Genomic DNA, 21,976 nt, shown 5'->3' on the forward strand with positions numbered 1-21,976 from the left:
TTTAAAAAAAAAAAAGAAACATGCTTGATGCAATGAGTATCAGTTTGGAAGAAGCAGAGGAACAAATTAATGACCTAGAAGACAAAATAATGGAAAGCAATGAAGCTGAACAAAAGAGAGAAAGAAGAATTATGCAAAACAAGAATAGAGTTATGGAACTCAGTGACTCCATCAAACGTAATAACATTTGTATTATAGGAGTCCTAGAAGAAGAAGAGAGAGAAAAGGGGGCAGAAAATTTATTTGGAGAAATAACAGCTGAAAACTTCACTAATCTGGGAAAGAAAACAGACATCCAGATCTAGAAGGCACAGAGAACCCTCATCAAAATCAACAAAAGTAGGCCCACACCAAGACATATTATAATTAAATTTGCAAAATTTAGTAAAAAAGAAAAATCTTAAAAGCAGCAAGACAATAGAAGTCTAATTTAACTTACAAGGGAAAATCCATAAGGCTAGCAGGAGATTTCTCAACAGAAATTTGGCAAGCCAGAAGGGAGTGGCATGCTGTATTCAAAGTGCTGAATAGGAAAAATCCGAAGCCAAGAATACTCTATCCAGCAAGGCTATCATTCAGCATAGAAGGAGAGATAAAGAGTATCCTAGACAAACAAAAATGAAAGGAATTCATGACCACTAACCCAGACCTGCAAGAAATATTTAAGGGAATATATATAAAAGAAAAACCAAAAGTGACAATAAAAGGCAGGAAACACAAAATTAGTAAAAATTAGTAAAAATGAACATTTCTGTAAAAATCAGTCAAGGAACTAAAAAAAAAAAAAAAGAAGGTATAAAATATAATAACATATACCTAAATGTGAGGAGGAGAGGAGAAAAGAATGGGCTCAAACTTAAATTACAATCAACTTAATATAGACTGCTGTATACAGAAGAGGTTATTTACAAACGTAATGGTAATCAGATATCAAAAACCACCAAGACACATGCAAAGAACAAAAAGAAATAAATCCAAATATATCATTATCAATATATCGGCAAACGATGAAAGAGAGAAAGGCAAGAAAGGATCAGAGAAAAATCTCCAGAAACAACCATAAGACAAGTAATAAAATGGCAATAAATATGTATTTATCAATAATTACCTTGAATGTAAATGGACTAAATAATCAAAGACAGAGTGTCAGAATGGATAGAAAACAAGACCTATCTATATGCTGCCTACAGAGATTCATTTTAGACTTGAAGACACCTGCAGATTGAAAGTGAGGTAATGAAGAAATATGGATGTCAAAAGAAAGCCAGAGTAACAATACTTAGACACTACATGGACCAACTAGACTTTAAAGCAAAGACTGTAACAAGAGACAAGGAAGGACACTATATAATCATAAAGGGGATAATCCAACAAGAAGATATAATGACTGTAAATATTTATGCACCTAATGTGGGAGCACCCAAATACTTAAAACAATGAACAACAAAGATAAAGGAACTAACCAATAATAATACAATAATAGTAAGGGACTTTAACACCCCACTTATACCGATGGACAGATGATCTAAACAGAAAATCAACAAGGAAATAATGGCTTTGAATGACACACTGGAACAGATGGATTTAACAGATATATTCAGAACATTTGACCCTAAAATGGCAGAATACACATTCTTTTCAAGTGCACATGGAATATTCTCCAGAATAGATCACTTAGTAGGTCACAAAACCAAGAAGACTGAAGTCATACCACGCACTTTTTCTGACTACAATACTATGAAACTAGAAGTCAACTACAAGAAAAAATCTGGAAAGATCAAATACATGGAGGTTAAAAAACATGCTACAAAACGATGAATGGGTCAACCAGGGAATAAAAGAAGAAATGAAAAAGTACATGAAAACAAATAAAAATGAAAACAGAATGGTCCAAAACCTTTGGGATGCAGTAAAAGCGGTCCTAAAAGGGAAGTATATAGCAATACAGGCTTACCTTAGGAAGCAAGAAACATCTCAAATAAACAACCTAACCTCAAACCTAAAGGAGCTGGAAAAAGAACTACAAACAAAGCCTAAAGTCAGCAGAAGGAAAGCAATAATAAAGATCAGAGTAGAAATAAATGATATAGAAATTAAAAAGGCAATAAAACAGATCAATGAAACCAGGAGCTTGTTCTTTGAAAAAAATCAATAAAACTGATAAACCTCTAGTCAAACTTATCAAGAAGAAAGGTTTAGAAAGGGCCAAAATAAATAAAATCACAAATGAGAAAGGAGAAGTAACAACCAACACCACAGAAATACAAATGATTAGATTATAAGAGAATACTATGTAAACTATATGCCAACAGATTGGGCAACCTAAAAAAAAAAAATGGATAAATCATAGAAACAAATAAACTATCAAAACTGAAACAGGAAGAAATAGAAAACTTGAACAGACCAATAACCAGCAAAGAAATTGAATCAGTAATCAAAAAATCCCCAAAAAACTAAAGTCCAGAACCAGATGGCTTCACAGATGAATTCCACCAAACATTTAAAGGGCATGTACTGCATGGAGCACTGGGTGTTATATGCAAACAATGAATCATGGAACACTACATCAAAAACTAATAATGCAATGTATGCTGATAAACATAACATAATAAAAAAAATAAAAAATAAAAAAATAAAGGGGAGGTAATACCTATTCTTCTCAAACTATTCCAAAAAATAGATAAGGAATGAAAATATCCAAATTTATTCTATGAGGCCAGCATTACCCTGATACCAAAACCAGATAAAGACACCACAAAAAAAGAAAACTATAGGCCAATATCTCTGATGAACATAGATGTAAAAATCCTCAATACTAGCAAATCAAATCCAACAATACATTTTAAAAATCATTCACCACCATCAAGTGGGATTTATTCCTGGGTTGCAAGGGTGGTTCAATATTCATAAATCAATCAACATGATACATCACATTAATAAAAGAAAGAATAAGAACCAGATGATCAATGCAATAGATGCAGAAAAAGCATTTGACAAGTACAACACCCATTCATGATAAAAACCCTCAACGAAGTAGGTTGAGAGGGAACATACCTCAACATAATAAAGTCCATTTATGAAAAACCCACAGCTAATATCCCCAATGGGGAGAAACTGAGAGCTTTTCTTCTATGGTCAGGAACAAGACAGGGATGTCCATTCTCACCACTTCTATTCAATACAGTACTGGAAATCCTAGCCATAGCAGTCAGACACCACAAAGAAATAAAAGGCATCCAAATTGGCAAGGAATAAATAAAACTTTCACTATTTTCAGATGACATGATACTACACATAGAGAACACAAAAGACTTCACCAAAAAACTGCTAAAACTGACAAATGAGTTCAGTAAAGTCGCAGGACACAAAAATCAACATACAGAAATCTGTTGCATTCCTATACCCTAATTATGAGGCAGCAGAAAGAGAAATTAAGAAATCAATCCCATTTACAATTATACCAAAAACATAAGATACCCAGAAATAAACCTAACCAGAGGTGAAGGACCTGTACTCTGAAAACTATAAAACACTGATGAAAGAAATTGAAGAAAACACAAAGAAATGGAAAGACATTCTATGCTCATGGATTGGAAGAACAAATATTGTTAAAATGTCAATACTATGCAAAAGCAATCTACACATTTAATGCAATCCCATCAAAATACCAACAGCATATTTCACAGAGCTAAAACAAACAATCCTAAAATTTGTGTGGAACACAAAAGACCCCAAATAGCCAAAGCAATCTTGAAAAAGAAAAGCAAAGCTGCAGGCATCACAATTCTGGACCCTCAAGTTATATTACAAAGCTGTAGTAATCAAAGCAGTATGGTACTGACACAAAAATAAACACATAGATCAATAGAACAGAATAGAAAACCCAGAAATGGGGCACCTGGGTGGCTCAGTTGGTTAAGTGACTGCCTTCGGCTCAGGTCATGATCCTGGAGTCCCAGGATCGAGTCCCGCATCTGGCTCCCTGCTCGGTAGGGAGTCTGCTTCTCCCTCTGACCCTCCCCCCTCTCATGCTCTCTGTCTCTCACTCTCTCTCTCTCAAATAAATAAATAAAATCTTTAAAAAAAAAAAAGAAAAGAAAACCCAGAAATGAACCCATAATTATATAGTCAATTAATTTTCAACAAAGCAGGAAAGAATATCCAATGGGAAAAAGACAGTCTCTCCAACAAATGGTACTGGGAAAACTAGATAGCAACAAAAAGAATGAAATGATCACTTTCTTACACCATACACAAAAATAAATTCAAAATGGATTAAAGATTGAAATGTGAGACCTGGATCCATAAAAATCCTAGAAGAGAACACAGGCAGTAACTTCTTTGACTGTAGTTACATCTTTCTAGATATGTCTCCTGAGGCAAAGGAAACAAAAGCAAAAATAAACTATTGGGACTTCTTCAAAATAAAAAGCTTCTGCACAGCAAAAGAAACAATCAACAAACTAAAAGGCAACCTAGGAATGGGAAAAGACATTTGCAAATGACATATCTGATGAAGGGTTAGTATTCAAAATATATAAAGAACTTATAAAATATATAAAGAAATTTTTTTTAAATTTTATTTTATTATGTTATGTTAGTCACCATACATCATTAGTTTTTGATGTAGTGATCCACAATTCATTGTTTTCGTATAACACCAGTGCCCCTGCAGAATGTGCACTCCTTAACACCCATCACCAGGCTAACCAATCCCCCCAACCCCCTCCCCTCTAACACCCTCAGTTTGTTTCTCAGAGTTCATAGTTTCTCATGGTTCATCTCTCCCTCTGATTTCCCCCTCTTCATTTTTCCCTTCCTTCTCCTAATGTCCTCCATGCTATTCCTTATGTTCCACAAATAAGTGAGACCATATGATAATTGACTTTCTCCACTTGACTTATTTCACTTAGCATAATCTCCTCCAGTCCCATCTATGTTGATGTAAAAGTTGGGTATTCATCCTTTCTGATGGCTGAGTACTATTATATTGTATATATATGGACCACATCTTCTTTATCCATTCATCTGTTGAAGGGCATCTCAGCTCTTTCTACAGTTTGGCTATTGTGGACATTGTTGCTATGAACATTGGGGTGCATATGGCCCTTTTTTTCAATACATCTGTGTCTTTGGGGTAAATACCCAGTACTGCAATTGCTGGGTCATAGGGTAGCTCTATTTTTAATTTTCTAAGGCACCTCCACACTGTTTTCCAAAGTGGCTGTATCAACTTGCGTTCCCACCAACAGTGTAAGAGGGTTCCCCTTTCTCCACAACCTCTCCAACATTTGTTGTTTCTTGCCTTGTCAATTTTTGCCATTCTAACTGGTGTAAGGTGGTTTCTCAGTGTGGCTTTGATTTGAATTTCCCTGATGGCTAATGATGATGAACATTTTTTTTTTAATTTTTTTTTTATTTGCGAGAGAGAGAATAAGAGAGAGCACGAGAGGGAGGAGGGTCAGAGGGAGAAGCAGACTCCCTGCTGAGCAGGGAGCCCGATGTGGGACTCGATTCCGGGACTCCAGGATCATGACCTGAGCCGGAGGCAGTCGCTTAACCAACTGAGCCACCCAGGCACCCCGATGATGAACATTTTCTCACGTGTCTGTTAGCCATTTGTATGTCTTCTTTGGAGAAGCGTCTGTTCATGTCTTCTGCCCATTTTTTGACTTATTTGTTTTTTTGGGTGTTGAGTTTGAGAAGTTCTTTATAGGTCTTGGATACCAGCCCTTTATCTGTAGTGTCATTTGCAAATATCTTCTCCCATTCTGTGGGTTGCCTCTTTGTTTTGTTGACTGTTTCCTGTGTAGAAGCTTTTTATCTTGATGAAGTCCCAAAAGTTCATTTTTGCTTTTGTTTCACTAACCTTTGGAGATGTATCTTGAAAGAAGTTGCTGTGGCCAATGTCAAAAATGTTACTGCCTATGTTCTCCTCTAGGATTTTGAAAATATATAAAGAATTTATAAAAGCATCCCAAATAATCCAGTTAAAAAGTGGGCAAAAGACATGAATAGACATTTTTCCAAAGAAGATGCACAGATGGCCAAAATATACATGAAAAGACGCTCAACATCACTTATCATCAAGGAAATGCAAATCAAAAATACAATGAGATATCACTTCACTCCTGTCAGAGTGGCTAAAATCGACAACATAGGTAACAAGGTGTTGGTGAGGATGTGGAGAATGTATGTATATGTATATGTATATGCATATATACATATATATGTATGTATATATATTCCATATATATGGAATATTACTCAGCCATCAAAAAGAATGAAATCTTGCCATTTGCAATGACATGGATGGGGCTAGAGAGTATTATGCTAAGTGAAGAAGTCAGTCAGAGAAAGACAAATAGCATATGATTTCAGTCATATGTGGAATATAAGAAACAAAACAAACAAGCAAAGGGAAAAAAAAAAAAAGAAGAGAGAGAGGCAAACCAAGAAACAGACTCTTAACTATAGAGAACAAATTGATGGTTACCAAAAGGGAGTGGAGGGGTATGGGTTAAATAGGTGATGGGGATTAAGGAGTGCATTTGTGATGGGCACCTGGTAATGTATGGAAGTGCTGAATCACTAAATTGTGCACCTGAAACTATTATACTATATGTTAATTAATTGGAATTTAAATAAAAACTTTAAAAAACTTTCTTCAGTTTTAAAGTTCAGTAATATTCCATTTTATGTATATACTATATTTTGTGTATCTATTCATCCATCAATGGACACTTGGGTTTTCTACCTTATGGCCACTGTGAATACTGTGCCTATAAACACTATAGAAGGTTTAGTCTCTAAGTCTTTGCTTTCAATTCTTTGGGGGTATAAATCTAAAGTGGAATTGATGAATTACATAGTAATACTATGTTGAACTGTTTGAGGAGCCACCAAACTGTTTTCCATAAGCAACCTCACCGTTTTACATTCCCACTAGCAATGTACAAGGGCTCCAATTTTTCTACATCTTTGCCAACACTAGTTACTTTCTGTATGTATGTATGTATGTTTTGTTTTGTTTTTCTTTAATAATAGCTGTTCTAATGGGTAAGAAGTGGTATCTCATTGTGGTTTTGATTCACATTTCTCTACTGTCCAGTGATATTGAACATCTTTTCATGTGCTTATTGGCCATTTGTATATTTTCTTTGGAGAAATATCTATTCAAGTCCTTTGCTCATTTTTTCATCCAGTTGTCTTTTGCTGTTGTTGTTGAGTTGTAGGAGTTCCTTATATCTATCTGTATTCCCATACTTAATCCCCACTCATATACAGAGACAATTATCCAGAATTATTTTAAATTTAGATTTTTTATATTTTTAATATCTATATAAAAATGGTTTCTTTCTCCAAAAATAATAACCTTGTGATGTGTCAGTAAGTATAACTTATGTCCTTAAAACCTGGTAAGGCACAGAAGTCTCAGAACTTAGTTGACCAGAAATGACTAAACTGACCTCTCTAACATCCTTTATTTTCCCCTATTTTTACACCATGCCATCTATGGTACCATTAAATTGAGTCTTAGAAGTGGGGGTATATTCTAAAATGGAATATAAATCAAATTTTAGGTCCTCTTTGGTTCTCTCATTTAAAGATTTACTGAGTATGTACCATGTGCCAGACACTGATGACTATTAAAGATATAGAAAACACTGCCCTTCTCTATTTGCAATTCACCTGTTCTACATTACTGACCCTGAGAAGGCTGGCAAATATTCAGTGGATAACAATCACCATTTTATATTAAAACTAAAAGCTAAGAAAAATATGAGATTAAATTGGAAGTAAAGATATTCAAAACTCCTAGCAACATAAAACTTTCTAAGTTATAGCCATTAATTCTTTATTTAGTTGTGTATAGTTATCTGGTTAAGGAAAGGAAAATATGTAAAATCACAGACTCACATCTGACTAAGGCCTTGTTTCAATCATGAAAATTATATGCCATCCATTCAGTCCAGGCTCCAATATTAAGAGACAGGATCAATATAAGGATCTGATATACCAACTGAAACATACAGCAAAAGTTCAAAACCTTGAATAATGTCTGCCCAATTTGCTTTGTAAAGTGGGCTTGTACACAATGTCAAGCTTGATATATACTTTTAATGATGTTAATGGTGCATAAAGGCTGTTTGGCAAAGTTATGAAATGATCTAAATGGATTTACTTATTTCTATTAGAGACAAAGAAGTAAAGCACAAGCTGGTACAAAATAAAAATCCCCTTTAAGCCTTTTCAGATAGTACTGAAAATATTCTTTTAGTAGAATTTCTTGCTCCATAACTTCAACCCAGCAATTATGATAATGATGACTGGGAAAATAATGATTATTGTGGTTACTATGTATTGAGAGCCTATGCCAAGCACATAATGAACATCATTTGATATAACTATAAAAGGTATCTCATTTTATTTTATTTTTATTTTTTTAAAGATTTATTTGAGAGAGAGTGTGTGTGTGCATGGGGTGGGGGTGGGGGGCAAAGGGGGAGGGAGAGAGAACTCCAAGCAGACTCTGTGATGAGCATGGAGCCCAACACAGGGCTTGATCTCATGACCCTGAGATCAAACCTGAGCCGAAACCAAGAGTCAGAAGGTTAACCAACTGCACCACCATGCTCCCCAAAAGGTATTTCATTTTAAAGATAGGAAAACTGAGGCCCAGAGAGATTAAATAATTTGTATAAAGTCAAAACAGCTAGTAAGTGGCAGAACCAGTATTTGACTTCCAATGTCTGATTCCAATGCCATGCTCATCCACTATACTGTACTGCATTCTACTGATTTCAACAAGAAATCAAACATTCAATGCCTCTTCCATTTACAGTAAATATATGGATAATCTTTAAAGACTTTTTATGGGAATAAGGAAGGGAGCAAGTAAATGTTTTTTCATTGTAGGATTATGAAAACTGTATGCCTCATTATCTGAAAAGGGAGAAAGCATAGAGTTAATACCATATACTTTTTATATTGTAGAGATTATGAAATAAATGTTTCTTAAGTATTCTGAGCTACTCCAGAGAAAACTATTTAAAGAAGAACTGTTAAGAATTTCCACTTCCAATATTGGCCAAGTAGCTCCTATCTAAACCACCTATATAGGGATAACTGTAAACCCAGGACAAAATATTTTTTAAAAATCTGAAGAAAAACCAAAAATAGGTAAAAAGTAGAGTGGAGAGGTCTACATGTACAAGAGAGGAATGGCACTAAGTGAGTGTCTGATTTTTTATTTTAAATGTGGCTTTTAGCCAGACGGTAAGCTATGTAGGATGATTAAGAAAAAAGGAGGATAGAAATCTGCAGTCTTACTGGCATGGAGAACCAGAGGGTAGAATGTGGAGTGACCACAGCTGCTGGGAAGTGATGGAAGAGAAAGCAAGAGAGGAGGAACCTCAAATTCTGAGGTAAACTCTGCTTAAATCTCTTGCTGACATTTGAAGTATATATCCATATGGTAGACACCAAGCATCCTAGCAAGGCCTAAAAGAACTGGACAGAAGTTTCAGGAGCCATCTACTGCAGAGGAGAGAGAATCTGGAGTTTGAAAGCAGCCAAGTTAATGATTTGCCAAATCAAAAAACAAAATGAAACAAAAAATACTCTTCAAAGAAATGTAACAGAATTTGGAGTATCCACGATGAATCATTTAAAATGTTCAGGATATAGGGGTGCCTGGGTGGCTCAGTCAGTTAAGCATCTGACTCTTGATCTCAGTTTAGGTCTTGATCTCAGGGTCATGAGTTCAAGCCCCTTGTTGGGTTCCTTGCTGGGTGTAGAGCCTCCTTAAGAAAAAAAAAGTCACGGGGCACCTGGGTGGCTCAGTCGGTTAAGCGGCTGCCTTCGGCGCAGGTCATGATCCCAGGGTCCTGGGATCAAGCCCCACATCGGGCTCCCTGCTCAGCGGAGAGCCTGCTTCTCCCTTTCCCTCTGCCTGCCACTCTGCCTACTTGTGCTATCTCTCTGCCAAATAAATAAAAAAAAAAAAAAAGAAAAAGAAAAAAAAAAGTCACTACATCAAAAACTAATAATGTACTATATGTTGGCTAATTGAACATAATAAAAAAATGTCCAAGATATAATTCAAAATTACTGGACAGGAAAATTTTCCCATATTTATAAGAAAAGGCAATTAAAGGAGACCAAACTCAAGATTACCCAGATGTTAGAATTATCCCATAAGGATTTTTTTTTTTTTTTTTTTTTTTAAAGATTTTATTTATTTATTTGAGAGAGAGAGAATGAGAGAGAGAGAGCATGAGGGGGGGAGGGTCAGAGGGAGAAGCAGACTCCCCGCTGAGCAGGGAGCCCGATGCGGGACTCGATCCCGGGACTCCAGGATCATGACCTGAGCCGAAGGCAGTCGCTTAACCAACTGAGCCACCCAGGCGCCCATCCCATAAGGATTTTAAAGTGACTATTATAGGGGCGCCTGGGTGGCTCAGATGGTTAAGCATCTGCCTTCGGCTCAGGTCATGATCCCGGGGTCCTGGGATCGAGTCCCGCATCGGGTTCCCTGCTCAGTGCAGAGCCTGCTTCTCCCTCTCCCTCTGCCACTCCCTCTGCTTGTGCTCTTCTGCCTATCTCTCTGTCAAATAAATAAATAAAATCTTTAAAAAAAAAATAAAGTGACTATTATAAATATGTTCAGTAATGTAAATAAAAATACACTTATGATGAATAGACAAATAGGAAATCTCAGAAGAACATCATCTATAAAAATGGAAATTATAGAACTGAAAATTAAATATCTGAAATAAAACTTAAAAATTCCATATCATAAATAAAATTTCAGTGAATGGGTTTAAAAAGTGAGTGAAGATAGAGTTAGGTTATCCAATTAAAAAAAGAAAACAGGAAAAAGATTAAAATAGGAATGAATAAAGCCTCAGGGACCTGAGGGATGATATCAAAATGTTTAATGTATATTTAATTGGAATCCAAGAAGGAAAGGAGAGAGAAGACAGAATAGGGAAAAGATTGAAATAAAGTTGAAAAATTTCCAAATTTAGTGAAAACAGAAACTTACACACAAAAGAAGCTCAGTAAATCTCAAGCTGAATAAATGCAAAGAAAATCCATCTAGGCACATCATAGTCAAACTACTAAAAGCCAAAAGTAAAGAGAGAATCTTGAAAGCAGCCAGAGAAAAATGATACATTACATGCAGGGGGAATAACGATACCGATAAATGTGGACTTCTCATTGGAAATAACTGAGGCTAAAAGAAAATGACATGTCATCGTTATAGTGCTGAATGCAAACAAATAAAAGAAAACCCTGTCAGCCCAGAATTCTGTATCCAGTGGAAAAATATGATTTTGCTCATATGTGGAATTTAAGAAACAAAACAAACAAGAAAAGGGGCGGAGAGAAAGAGAGAGGCAAAGCAAGAAACAGACTCTTAACTACAGAGAACAAACTGATGTTTACCAGAAGGGAGGTGGATGGGGGGATGCGTTAAACAGGTGATGGTTATTAAGGAGTGCGCTTGTTGTGATGAGCACAGAGTGATGTATGGAAGTGTTAAATTACTATACTGTATACCTGAAACTAACATAACACTGTATGTTAACTAATTGGAATTAAAAACCTAAAAAAAGAATTCATGTAAAAAAAAATGAAAGTGAAATAAAGACATTTTCGCAAACAAATACAAAGAGAATTCATGACTGGCAAAGTTTGACTCTAAGGAATCTAAAGTAAGTTCTATAGGCTTCAAGGAAATGATACCATTTGGAAATGCAGATCTACAGAAAAGAATGGAGAATATCAGAAAAAGTAAAGGCATGGATAATAAAAAAAAAGCAAAGAAACAAACACTACTTCCCCCTAAATACCTTAAAAAGGTAGGTTTTTAAGGTATTTCACTTATATTTCATGAGTGAACATATTTCACTTATAATAAAACAAAAATACTTAATTTATATTAAAGCAAAATTTTAACTTTGCAAAATGGGTTTATAACACACATAGATGTAATACATAAAAACAATTATAGCATAAACAACAGGATGTTGGTGGTGAATGGGTCTATATGGTTGCACGTTTCTTGCAATTATGTTAAGTATTACTATATTAACTCTAAGTAGATTTTGGAAAGTTAGGATGCATACTGTAATCCGTAAACCAGCAGCTGGCAAACTACAGCCTGGGGGTGCAATCTGGACCAGCACTTGTTTTTACAGAAAATGTTTACTGAGTCCTGACCTAGAATAATCACTTAAAAATAATAGTTCAAAGAAGTATAGCTAAAAAGCCATTATCTAAATTAAAATGGAGTGTTCAATGCCAAAAGAAGGCACTGAACAACAACAGCACCACCACAAGAGAAGAACAATCATAAAATGGTTGACCGAAGTACAACCAAATTGATAATTACATTAAATGGAAATGGACCAAACACTAATTAAAAGGCAGAGGTTTTTAGAATGAATAAATAAAAAAAAAAGACCCAATTATAAGACACTCACTTTAAATACCAAAACACAGATTGGTTGAAAGTAAATGAATGGAAAAGATAGGCCATACAAACTGCGAGCATAAGTAGGCTGGAGAGACTTACTAATCAAATAAAGCCAGTTTCAAAAACAAACAATATTGGGGCGCCTGGGTGGCTCAGTCATTAAGCATCTGCCTTCGGCTCAGGTCATGATCCCAGTGTCCTGAGATCGAGCCCTGCATCGGGCTCCCTGCTCAGCCAGGAGCCTGCTTCTCCTTCTCCCACTCCCTCTGCTTGTGTTCCTGCTCTCACTATCTCTCTGTGTCAAATAAATAAATAAATAAAAATTAAAAAAACCAAAAAACCAAAAAACAAACAAACAGTATTATCAGGAATAAAAAGTATTACCGGAGATATAGAGGAATATTTTGTAAAAATAAAAGGGGGTCAGTTCATCAGGAAGACATAATAATCATAAATGTGAATATTCTAAAAATAGCATTTCAAAATATATAAAGCAAAATTTGACAAATTTAAAGAAACAGAGAAAAACAAAATCATAGTTGGAGATTTAACACCCCTGATTCATCAACTGAAAGAATATCTAGATTTAAAAAAGTCAATAATAGTTATAGTTTTTGTAAGATTTAGAAATCTAAAAACAGTTACCTAGTTTTTATCACCTTAATAACACCATGGATCATGGCCTTTCCTCTTAAGTCAGATCTACATGTGGATGGAAGGCAAGTATAGGAAACAGAGTTGGCCCATAGACAAATGTATTTTCCTGGTTATCTCGGCAACCAATGTGTTACTGTTTTTCATTTAATACCTGGCTTTAGAATTATGACAATTTAGAGATGTCTCTTTATTTTACACACAGAGAAAATATCATCCAGACAGCTAACTAATTTAATCAAACTATACAGCTATTAGGAGCATGTACTGGAGCAAATGTCAATTTGACCTTCAATATATCTTTCTATTATACAGCACCGCCTGCTTGTCGACAGTTGCATAAATGACTACAGACACTGTGGAGGATCAAACAAATCTTCAGGGCCATCTGGATTTCTTGGATTGATTGATCCTAGCTTCCTTAAGATCTCAAAAGTCTATTCCAGTTCAATCAAGAAGAAGGGGACGACGTAGGTATCATAGAGCTATGTAAACCTCAAAAACTACTATAAACTCATGATTTAATGTCCAACCCATGTCATCCACTAAAGTAAATTTACTCGATTTCTTGCCTTAAGCCATGGTTACAAAATGGTTCTAATGTCTTTTATTTGATTGAGGAAGTCAAACACCACATTTCACATTTATCTAGGCATATCTGATAGGCTGCAAATGAAAGTAAAATTCTAAGGAATGTCAACAATATATAAAATGAGTAAGTAATTTTATTTCTCTAGGCCTCCCTTCTCTACTATAAAAAGAATGAACATGATGAGCTTTAAATTTCTCTACCATTGCCACATATTTTAAGCTTTGTATACAGTGTAGCAAAGTGGAAAGAATCTACAGAAACACCATTTGCACTGATATAACAGAAACCCAGAAAGAATGTTCTTTGGGGATGACTTTAATGGATAACACTGTCACAGACAAATTCTTTCCCTGGATATAGTCATTTTTCTCCTTTAGGTCTCTGATATTATAGATTTGACCACTGACAAATATAATGAATGCCATTATGGGAAACAACAGGCAGGGGGCAGCAGATTTCAAAGAGGAACAAGTAAATGCAGGGACATTAGTGACAACTACTATAGCAGAAAAAAACATTTTTCTCTTATCCTTTTCTGACTCTTCAGTTGCCGTCCATTTAAATTATTATCTAATTTTATAACTTTAAATTGTGTATAGATATGTATATGACAAAGCAAGATGTTATTACAAATTATAATTATCATAAAAATTATGATTCTAAATAAAAACAGCAATATATGAAGTGTATGAAAGCTCATACAATTAAGCTTATGTACTCAAAAATTTATATATAGGTACTAGCATATATGTGTGTGTGTACATATGCATATGTGTATCTTCTTGTTTTTGTTTTTACTATTTCTCCCATTTATTAGTGAACGAAGACACTGTGATCTTTTTTAGTTGCCAAACTTCTGCTTATTTCTGTTCTATGAACATAAAAAAGAACTTGTAGCTACTCAGGGAGAAAATTGTATACTTCTGAAAAGATGTTTTGATGGTAGAAAAATAGCTAGTATTGTATAATCTTAAAAACTCTTAGAGCAGTGGCATGGCAAAGCATGGTGACACATAGCTCCACGCTCCAAGGGTTCAAAGAACACTCAAATAGAATTAAAATGGAAGTAGGCAAGAAATTTCTTGATATATTAGCTTTATTCGTATTCCATTATATTTATATAGTATCACACCATTTTATTTTGAAATGGATTTTATAGAAAAGTAATCATACCTAGGGTGGAGTGTAACAGTTATCACCACCAGTTTATAAACAGATAGCACTAAGGCGTAGAATGAGTAATCAACTTGCACAAGTAACACATCTACCTAATGACTGAAAGAAGAAAAGAACTGGTATTCTCTTAGTCTAACGTACTGATAATAATAGTTGTGCCAGAGAATAAAATGAATAAAATTTATTCATAGCTTAATTATTCCTAATTACTTACTGGTTTCCCTTGAACTCCTCTCTCTCCGGGGTTTCCAGTCTTACCCTACATAAGGAAGAAAATGTTTGGGTCACGTAGCTCCCTCACCAAATATTAATCATACACCAAGAAAAACAGGGAAGATTTTATCTATTTATCTTTAATGTGAAATGTTTTACTACTTACAATAAGACCATAAGGCCCTCTTTTTCCTTGATCTCCTTTTTCACCCTAACAAAGTATCAATACCACAGGAGTTAATAGGAATGTGAATTATGGTCTTACATGTGCTAGCATATACTCACATACAAGAAAACAGGACATCAAGTATATAATTCAATATTTTAAAAAAATTTCTCTGTGTGTAGTAAAAACTTTATATATGTTTCATACTTTTACTAAGAGAAAATTTAGAACCATACTTTTGTAAGGAAATATAACAGTTTTAAGTCAGGTAGAACACATATGGGCTCAAAAATCTTAACTGCATATGAAGTGAAAAAAATCAGTATTTACCTTGGCACCTTGTATACCTTGTTCCCCTAAGAGACCATCTGGTCCTCTTGGTCCCTAGGGATGGAAAAAAGTCCTATTGTTAATTTGAAATGTTATTTTTTTATTGTTATGCATCCTTACAAATGAACACCTTGTGTTCTTCTTGACAAATTCCTTCTGCTTGTTTTTATACCATGACCACAGAAAAGAATACAGCTAGATACAGTTCATATGGATGAACCTATTTGTATGGGATAATCAAGCCTGTGTTTTCAAGATCTATTGCCAAATAATTAATCAGGTGACCTCAAAAACAGCTGATTCAGTCGTTGAGGTGGTTATAATATAGGTTTGTTATTTGAATATTCTGTTCACCTTATTTACTCAGGAGCTATCCACGATCTATTCTAGGAACAACTCTACATTAACTTAAAAGTGGCTAGCTTGTTTGTCCGACAGTCTTCTTAAGTTTTATATTTTTGGAATGGCACTCAGAATGAGTGTTGACTGCATTGTACTCACTATGCACCTGCTTGACAACACTTACTGGAAGGTGGCCAGGGCACAGAAAAGGGACAGAAAATACTGCTGGGAATCTTCATGAAAATGTAAAATTTCTCAGCTAAGTTGTTATCAATATTTAGTCATCAGTTGTGAAGAACTGCTAGTTGCAGAAGTCACTCTCTAATAAAATGATGGTATGTGTCTCCATGCCTAAATAATAACTATCCTTGGAAGATCTTAAAGTCCCTTTCAAAGGAATTAACTCAATTCTACAACACTGACAACACTACAATGTCTACTGTGGAAAAGGTACTGCATTAAGTGTTACGGGGATACATAATTGTAAGAACATTACTCCTTCATGAAGCTTAAAGAATGGTTAGGTAAGTTACACAAATGATGATAATATAGGTTGAGGTAAGGCAGTTTAAAGGCTAAAAGGATTCAAAGGAGGGAGAGAATTTTCACGTTTGTATAAGGAATAAAGATATCATTTTGACAGTTGGAGGTCATGCTCTAAAAGCAACTCTGGACAGAAGGGATAGGATGAGAAAAGGGTACAGAGGCAGGAAAGAAGATACCCAAGAATGAAAAAAGTAGTTTGTTTAGCTGGTCTATTGACTACAAGTAGTATTTCTTAGTATTTCTATACTAAGTATTTTCTATGGTAAGAAATAATTACTAAGAAATAATTGTGGAAAGACTGGGACATAAAAGGTGAAAGACTGGAGTTTATATTTAAATCAATAGGTAATGAGAAGGCACTGAAGACTTCTTTTTTTTTTTAAGATTTTATTTATTTATTTGAGAGAGAGAGAGAGAGAGAGAGCAAGCAGGGGGGAGGGGCAGACAGAAAGGGAGAAGCAGACTCCCGCTGAGCAGGTAGCCAGACTCAGGGCTCGATCCCAGGACTCTGAGATCATGACCTGAGCCAAGACAGATGCTTAACCAACTGAGCCATCCAGGTGCCCCAAGAAGGCCCTAAAGATTTCTATACAGAATGGTAATACAAATTTCCCAATACAACATGCTGATTTGAAGGAATCCCCTAGGCTCCTTCTCTTTTATCCCATCTGAGGTCAGGTTGGTTTAGTTTTACGTTCTTAAAAAACTGCTTGCTGTAATAGGACTCTCTTCCTGGGTACTCTTAGGGTACTGCATTCCCTGATCCTCTTAGGCACATTCAGGGGATTAGAGAGAAGGCTCACACTCCATGAGATCTATAGCTCCACTGGTTATACTAAAGTTATAGCTCTAGCCCTTCAATCTCAGTCTGTATTGAAGGTACTCCATGATCTGGCCCTAACTTCTTTTTCTGCCCTATTTTCCCACAAAAGACTGTAAAACTTAGTTTCAGTCTTATTATGTAGAACCTTGAATATCAAGTTGAGGAATATGGATTTAATTTAGTAGATAAGAGACTTTTAAAGTGTGTTACTCATTTAACAAACATTTGCTGAGTACCTATTATAAGCCAGTCATTGCTTCAGGCACAGAAGATAGGTAGGGAGAAGAGGACTCATCCCCGAATTCATAAGCAATCAAATAAGTATATAAACTTAATGACAGTGAGTAGTCAACTGTAATGAAGTAAAATAAAGGACCTTATGGGACTAGAGAGAATTCAAGATGGGGAGCCCTATTTTAGACAGGGTAGTGTGAGAAGCCTCTCTAAAATGGCATATGGGCAAGATCATTCCAACAGAAGAAATAGAAACTACAAAGGTCCTGAGGTGGGCACATGCTTGGAATGATTAACAGTTAAGTAACTGAAGACGAAAACAGGAACAATTATTAAAGGATGACTTTGAAGTTTAAGTGCAAAGATCCTTCAGGACCTTGTTCTAAACATCACCTTCACCTTAAAAATTCAGCAGCCTATAATGATTCTCTTTCTCTGTCACCTTCTAAACACATTCTCCTCTTTCTGCCCTGTAAGAAAACACTTCACAAAATTTTTTGGAGTTATAACAGAAGGTGGCTGAAGGAGTATGAAAAGGAACGAGTGTCGTCCGGTGACAGCAGCCATACTTGTGATGACAGAGCATAACCTACAAAGCTGGTAAACCACTATGTAATACACCTGAAACTAATGTAACATTGTGTGTCAACTATACTTCAATTAAAAAAAAAAAAGAATACATGGTCAACATTCTTAAACACTGCAGAAAACAAGTGAAATCTAGACTGAAAATGTGTCCATTGGGAATTAGGCACTTAACCCTTTTGCAACCTCAAATCTCTATCTTTCTTGGATATTTTGTTATAATAACTAGTAGAGCGATGACAGCATTAGTAGCAAACAAAGTGGAAGTATAGGTTTGCTTGGGTGGAGAGGGAGAGGGAGAATGAGGCGAATACAATGAATGTGATTCTAGACAAATCAACCACAATGAGACAGATAGCTCCAAGGCGAGTGCTAGAGAGTGCGAAGTCATTCTGTATAGGTTTATTTATTTTATTTTTTAATTTCTTTTAGATTTTATTTATTTATTTGACAGAGAGAGAGAGAGAGAGAGCACAAACAGGGGAAGCTGTAGGCAGAGGGAGAGGGAGAAGCAGGCTCCCCGCTGAACACGGAGCTGGATGCAGGGCTTAATCCCAGGACCCTGGGATCATGACCTGAGCTGAAGGCAGATGCTTAACCAACTGAGCTACCAAGGTGCCCCCATTTTGTCTAGGTTTAAATGGTAGCATCGATATGGATAAATCTTCAAAAGTCTTCCCAGACACAGAGTTGTAAATTTAGAATTAAAAAAAAAATTGTTTGGTCTAAAGATGGCAAGTCTCTTTCCTTACATAAAATCAGATTAAGTGGCTGCCTGGATATATACATAGAAAAGACTGCATCATATATGTTAAGAAAAAAAAAAAAAGAAGAAGAAGGTAGCGGGAGGGGAAGAATGAAGCGGGGGAAATCGGAGGGGTAGACGAACCATGAGAGACGATGGACTCTGAAAAACAAACAGGGTTCTAGAGGGGAGGGGGGTGAGAGGATGGGTTAGCCTGGTGGTGGGTATTGAGGAGGGCACATTCTGCATGGAGCACTGGGTGTTATGCACAAACAATGAATCATGGAACACTTCATCTAAAACTAATGATGTAATGTATGGGAATTAACATAAGAATAAAAAAAAAGAAAATAAAAAAAAAGAAAAAGAAAAGACTGCATCTAGGTCAGGAGGAAGATCTCATACTCAACGGCCAGTTTCTGCTTCTGAACATAAATCACCTAATGTCAAGACTGAACTAGTGCAAACTCCGCTTTTATAATATGAAGAAATGGAAGCCTGCAGATATGAGTTGCCTGATTCATATGATGTCTAAATGTATAAAGACATCAAATAGTTGTGCTTTATTAAGTTTATAATATTTTTTCAAATGTTAAAAAGAAGCAAAGGTTAATCTTCTTAACAAGTGAATTTAGATTGAAATACAGGACCTGAAGTTTAGAGGAGGTTTATAAAATGAATATGAAACATTTACAAGTGCTGATTGACATTATAATTGAAAGGTGCTCCCTCCAAAACTAAGGAATACACATAGTAATGATAATCACTCATTTTATAATGCTTTTGTCAAAATACTTTCACTCTAAATATACTTTCAGATTATTATTTCACTTACTAAACCAGGGAACAAAGAAAGAAATTTCTGCTCTTAAGTTGATGACAAAGATAACCACATTTAGTTTTTGGTTTGTTTTTTTTTTAAAAAAGGTCTAAGTATAGGGGCACCTGGGTGGCTCAGCCGTTAAGCGTCTGCCTTCGGCTCCGGTCGTGATCCCGGAGTCCTGGGATCGAGCCCCGCATCGGGCTCCCTGCTCTGTGGGAGGCCTGCTTCTCCCTCTCCCACTCCCCCTGCTTGTGTTCCCTCTCTCTCTCTGTCAAATAAATAAATAAAATCTTTAAAAAAAAAAAAGGTCTAAGTATAGTAATTGTATTAATTAAAGGCTATAAAGCCTAAGGTTGCTGGTTAAGAGGTTAAGGCTGAAAGAACTCTAGGAAAGCTTAATACTCTCTATGTTTCAGTTAAGGCTAAATTAATTAATTAAAAGCTTAGCTTTCTCAGCATCCATAAGTTTCACTCTGATATTGGTTATAAAAGTTACCCCTGGGTTAGTTTATATGCCTTCTTTGACTCCTGAGACAAAATAAGCTTTAGGACAAGCTCTAAGAGAGACCCAACAGCATTATAATAGGCATCTAATTGGGCATAAAGTTATTTTTTTAATACCTGCTTTAAAATATCTGATTATCAGAGTACCTGGGTGGCTCAGTTGGTTTAAGTGTCCGATTCTTGATTTCAGCTCAGGTCATGATCTCAGGCTTGTGAGATGGAGCCCTGCATTGGTCTCCATTCTGGGCATAGAGCCTGCTTACGATTCTCTCTTTCCCTCTCCTTCTGCCCCTTCCCCCCAACTCATGCACATGCAAGCTCAATAAAATAAAATAAAATAATAAAATATCCAATTATCTGTAAAGCTCTTGGAGAATGTATGTGAGCTAAATAAAAAATCTGATCTTTTCCTCATCATCTGTAAGAAAAGTTAAAGTTGGCTACAATAAGTGGCTATAAGTAGGTTCTAAAAACTGGAATAAAGTCTGATAGCTCAGCTATATAAATTAAGCATGTTTCATAAAATAACAAGTACTTGAATTGTAGGCAATAATATTAAAGAGTTAACAAAGTCCTGAATAATCAATAATCCTAGAAGTATTAGATGATAGGAGACAAAACCACTACTTCATATAAATGCTACAGTTTAAAAAAAATTATCATTAACTACCACACTAATATAAACTGCACACTAGTTTATGTAGGAAGCTTTTATGAGAATTACAAGGCTATCTCTATAATGCTTGTCATCAATTTTAAAAAGCTAAAGTATCTATGAATGAAAGAAACAACCCTTATTCACAGAAGAAATGTCCTTCTAACTTGGATTCAGTATATTTATATTTTCTTTTAACCACATCTATCTGTCTTTGCTTGACCCCTCTATTAATTTTAAATTACTCAGATGCCTAACTAATTATGCCTAGCAGTCTGTTCTGGCTCTTGATTGATGTAGCTGGGACAAAATGTTCCCTTAAACAAAAACTAATATTATCTGTGATTTTGTGGGAAAAATCATTTCATTCTATTCTTATTTTTTTTAAAGATTTTGTTTATTTGACAGAGAGAGAGCACAAGTAGGCAGAGAGGCAGGCAGAGGAGGAGGGAGAAGCAGGATCCCCGTTGGGCAAGGAGCCTGATGTGGGACTTGATCCCAGGACCCCGGGATCACGACCTGAGCCGAAGGCAGACACCTAACCGACTGAGCCACCCAGGCACCCCCATTCTATTCTTTTATAAATTTTTTCAGGAGAAGAAACCACACAAAAAGCTCTTCTTTAATACTTGGCGTGACCCAGGTAGTACCCGCATTGAATCTAAATGCAAATGTTGATGGCTGGTTTCCCAATATGATATGCAGTTCCTTGAAGAAGCCGCAATTCAGAATATTTATGGTCATATCCATTCTGCATCTTGCATAGAAAATCTTAAAACATTACATATTTCTAATACAGTTAATTCAATCTTTTTCCTCATGTAAATATTAAGTAGCATAGAATAAAAAATTACTCAGTTGTACGCCTCTATACCCTCCTTCCCGAGAAAGGGTACAAAATCTGAAGTTGCCTAATTATCAAAGGCCCAATCCATGGGCAAGAAAAGAGAGGCTAACTCTGCTCAGTGTGTCATCTCTCCTGTCAGGGCCCCTGGAGACAGGACACAGAAGTACACACTGGAGAGACACCAAAGGATCAGTTACCTAGCCCCAGTGAGTTAAATGTGCACATGAGGGACAGCAACTAAAGTTGTGCTGGTT

At 35.7% G+C, this 21,976-nt stretch overlaps 1 protein-coding gene across 1 annotated transcript in view; it reads right to left on the reverse strand.

Moving 5' to 3' along the window:
- COL24A1 (collagen type XXIV alpha 1 chain) overlaps positions 1-21,976 on the reverse strand; it is a 355,028-nt gene that overhangs the window by 136,863 nt on the left and 196,189 nt on the right. The window contains 3 exon segments of the mRNA XM_044914336.1: positions 15,124-15,168; positions 15,289-15,333; positions 15,619-15,672. Of these exon segments, the coding sequence (XP_044770271.1) occupies positions 15,124-15,168; positions 15,289-15,333; positions 15,619-15,672 (144 nt within the window).

Source organism: Neomonachus schauinslandi, chromosome 4 (genome assembly GCF_002201575.2).
Source record: "Neomonachus schauinslandi chromosome 4, ASM220157v2, whole genome shotgun sequence".
NCBI lineage: Eukaryota > Metazoa > Chordata > Mammalia > Carnivora > Phocidae > Neomonachus > Neomonachus schauinslandi.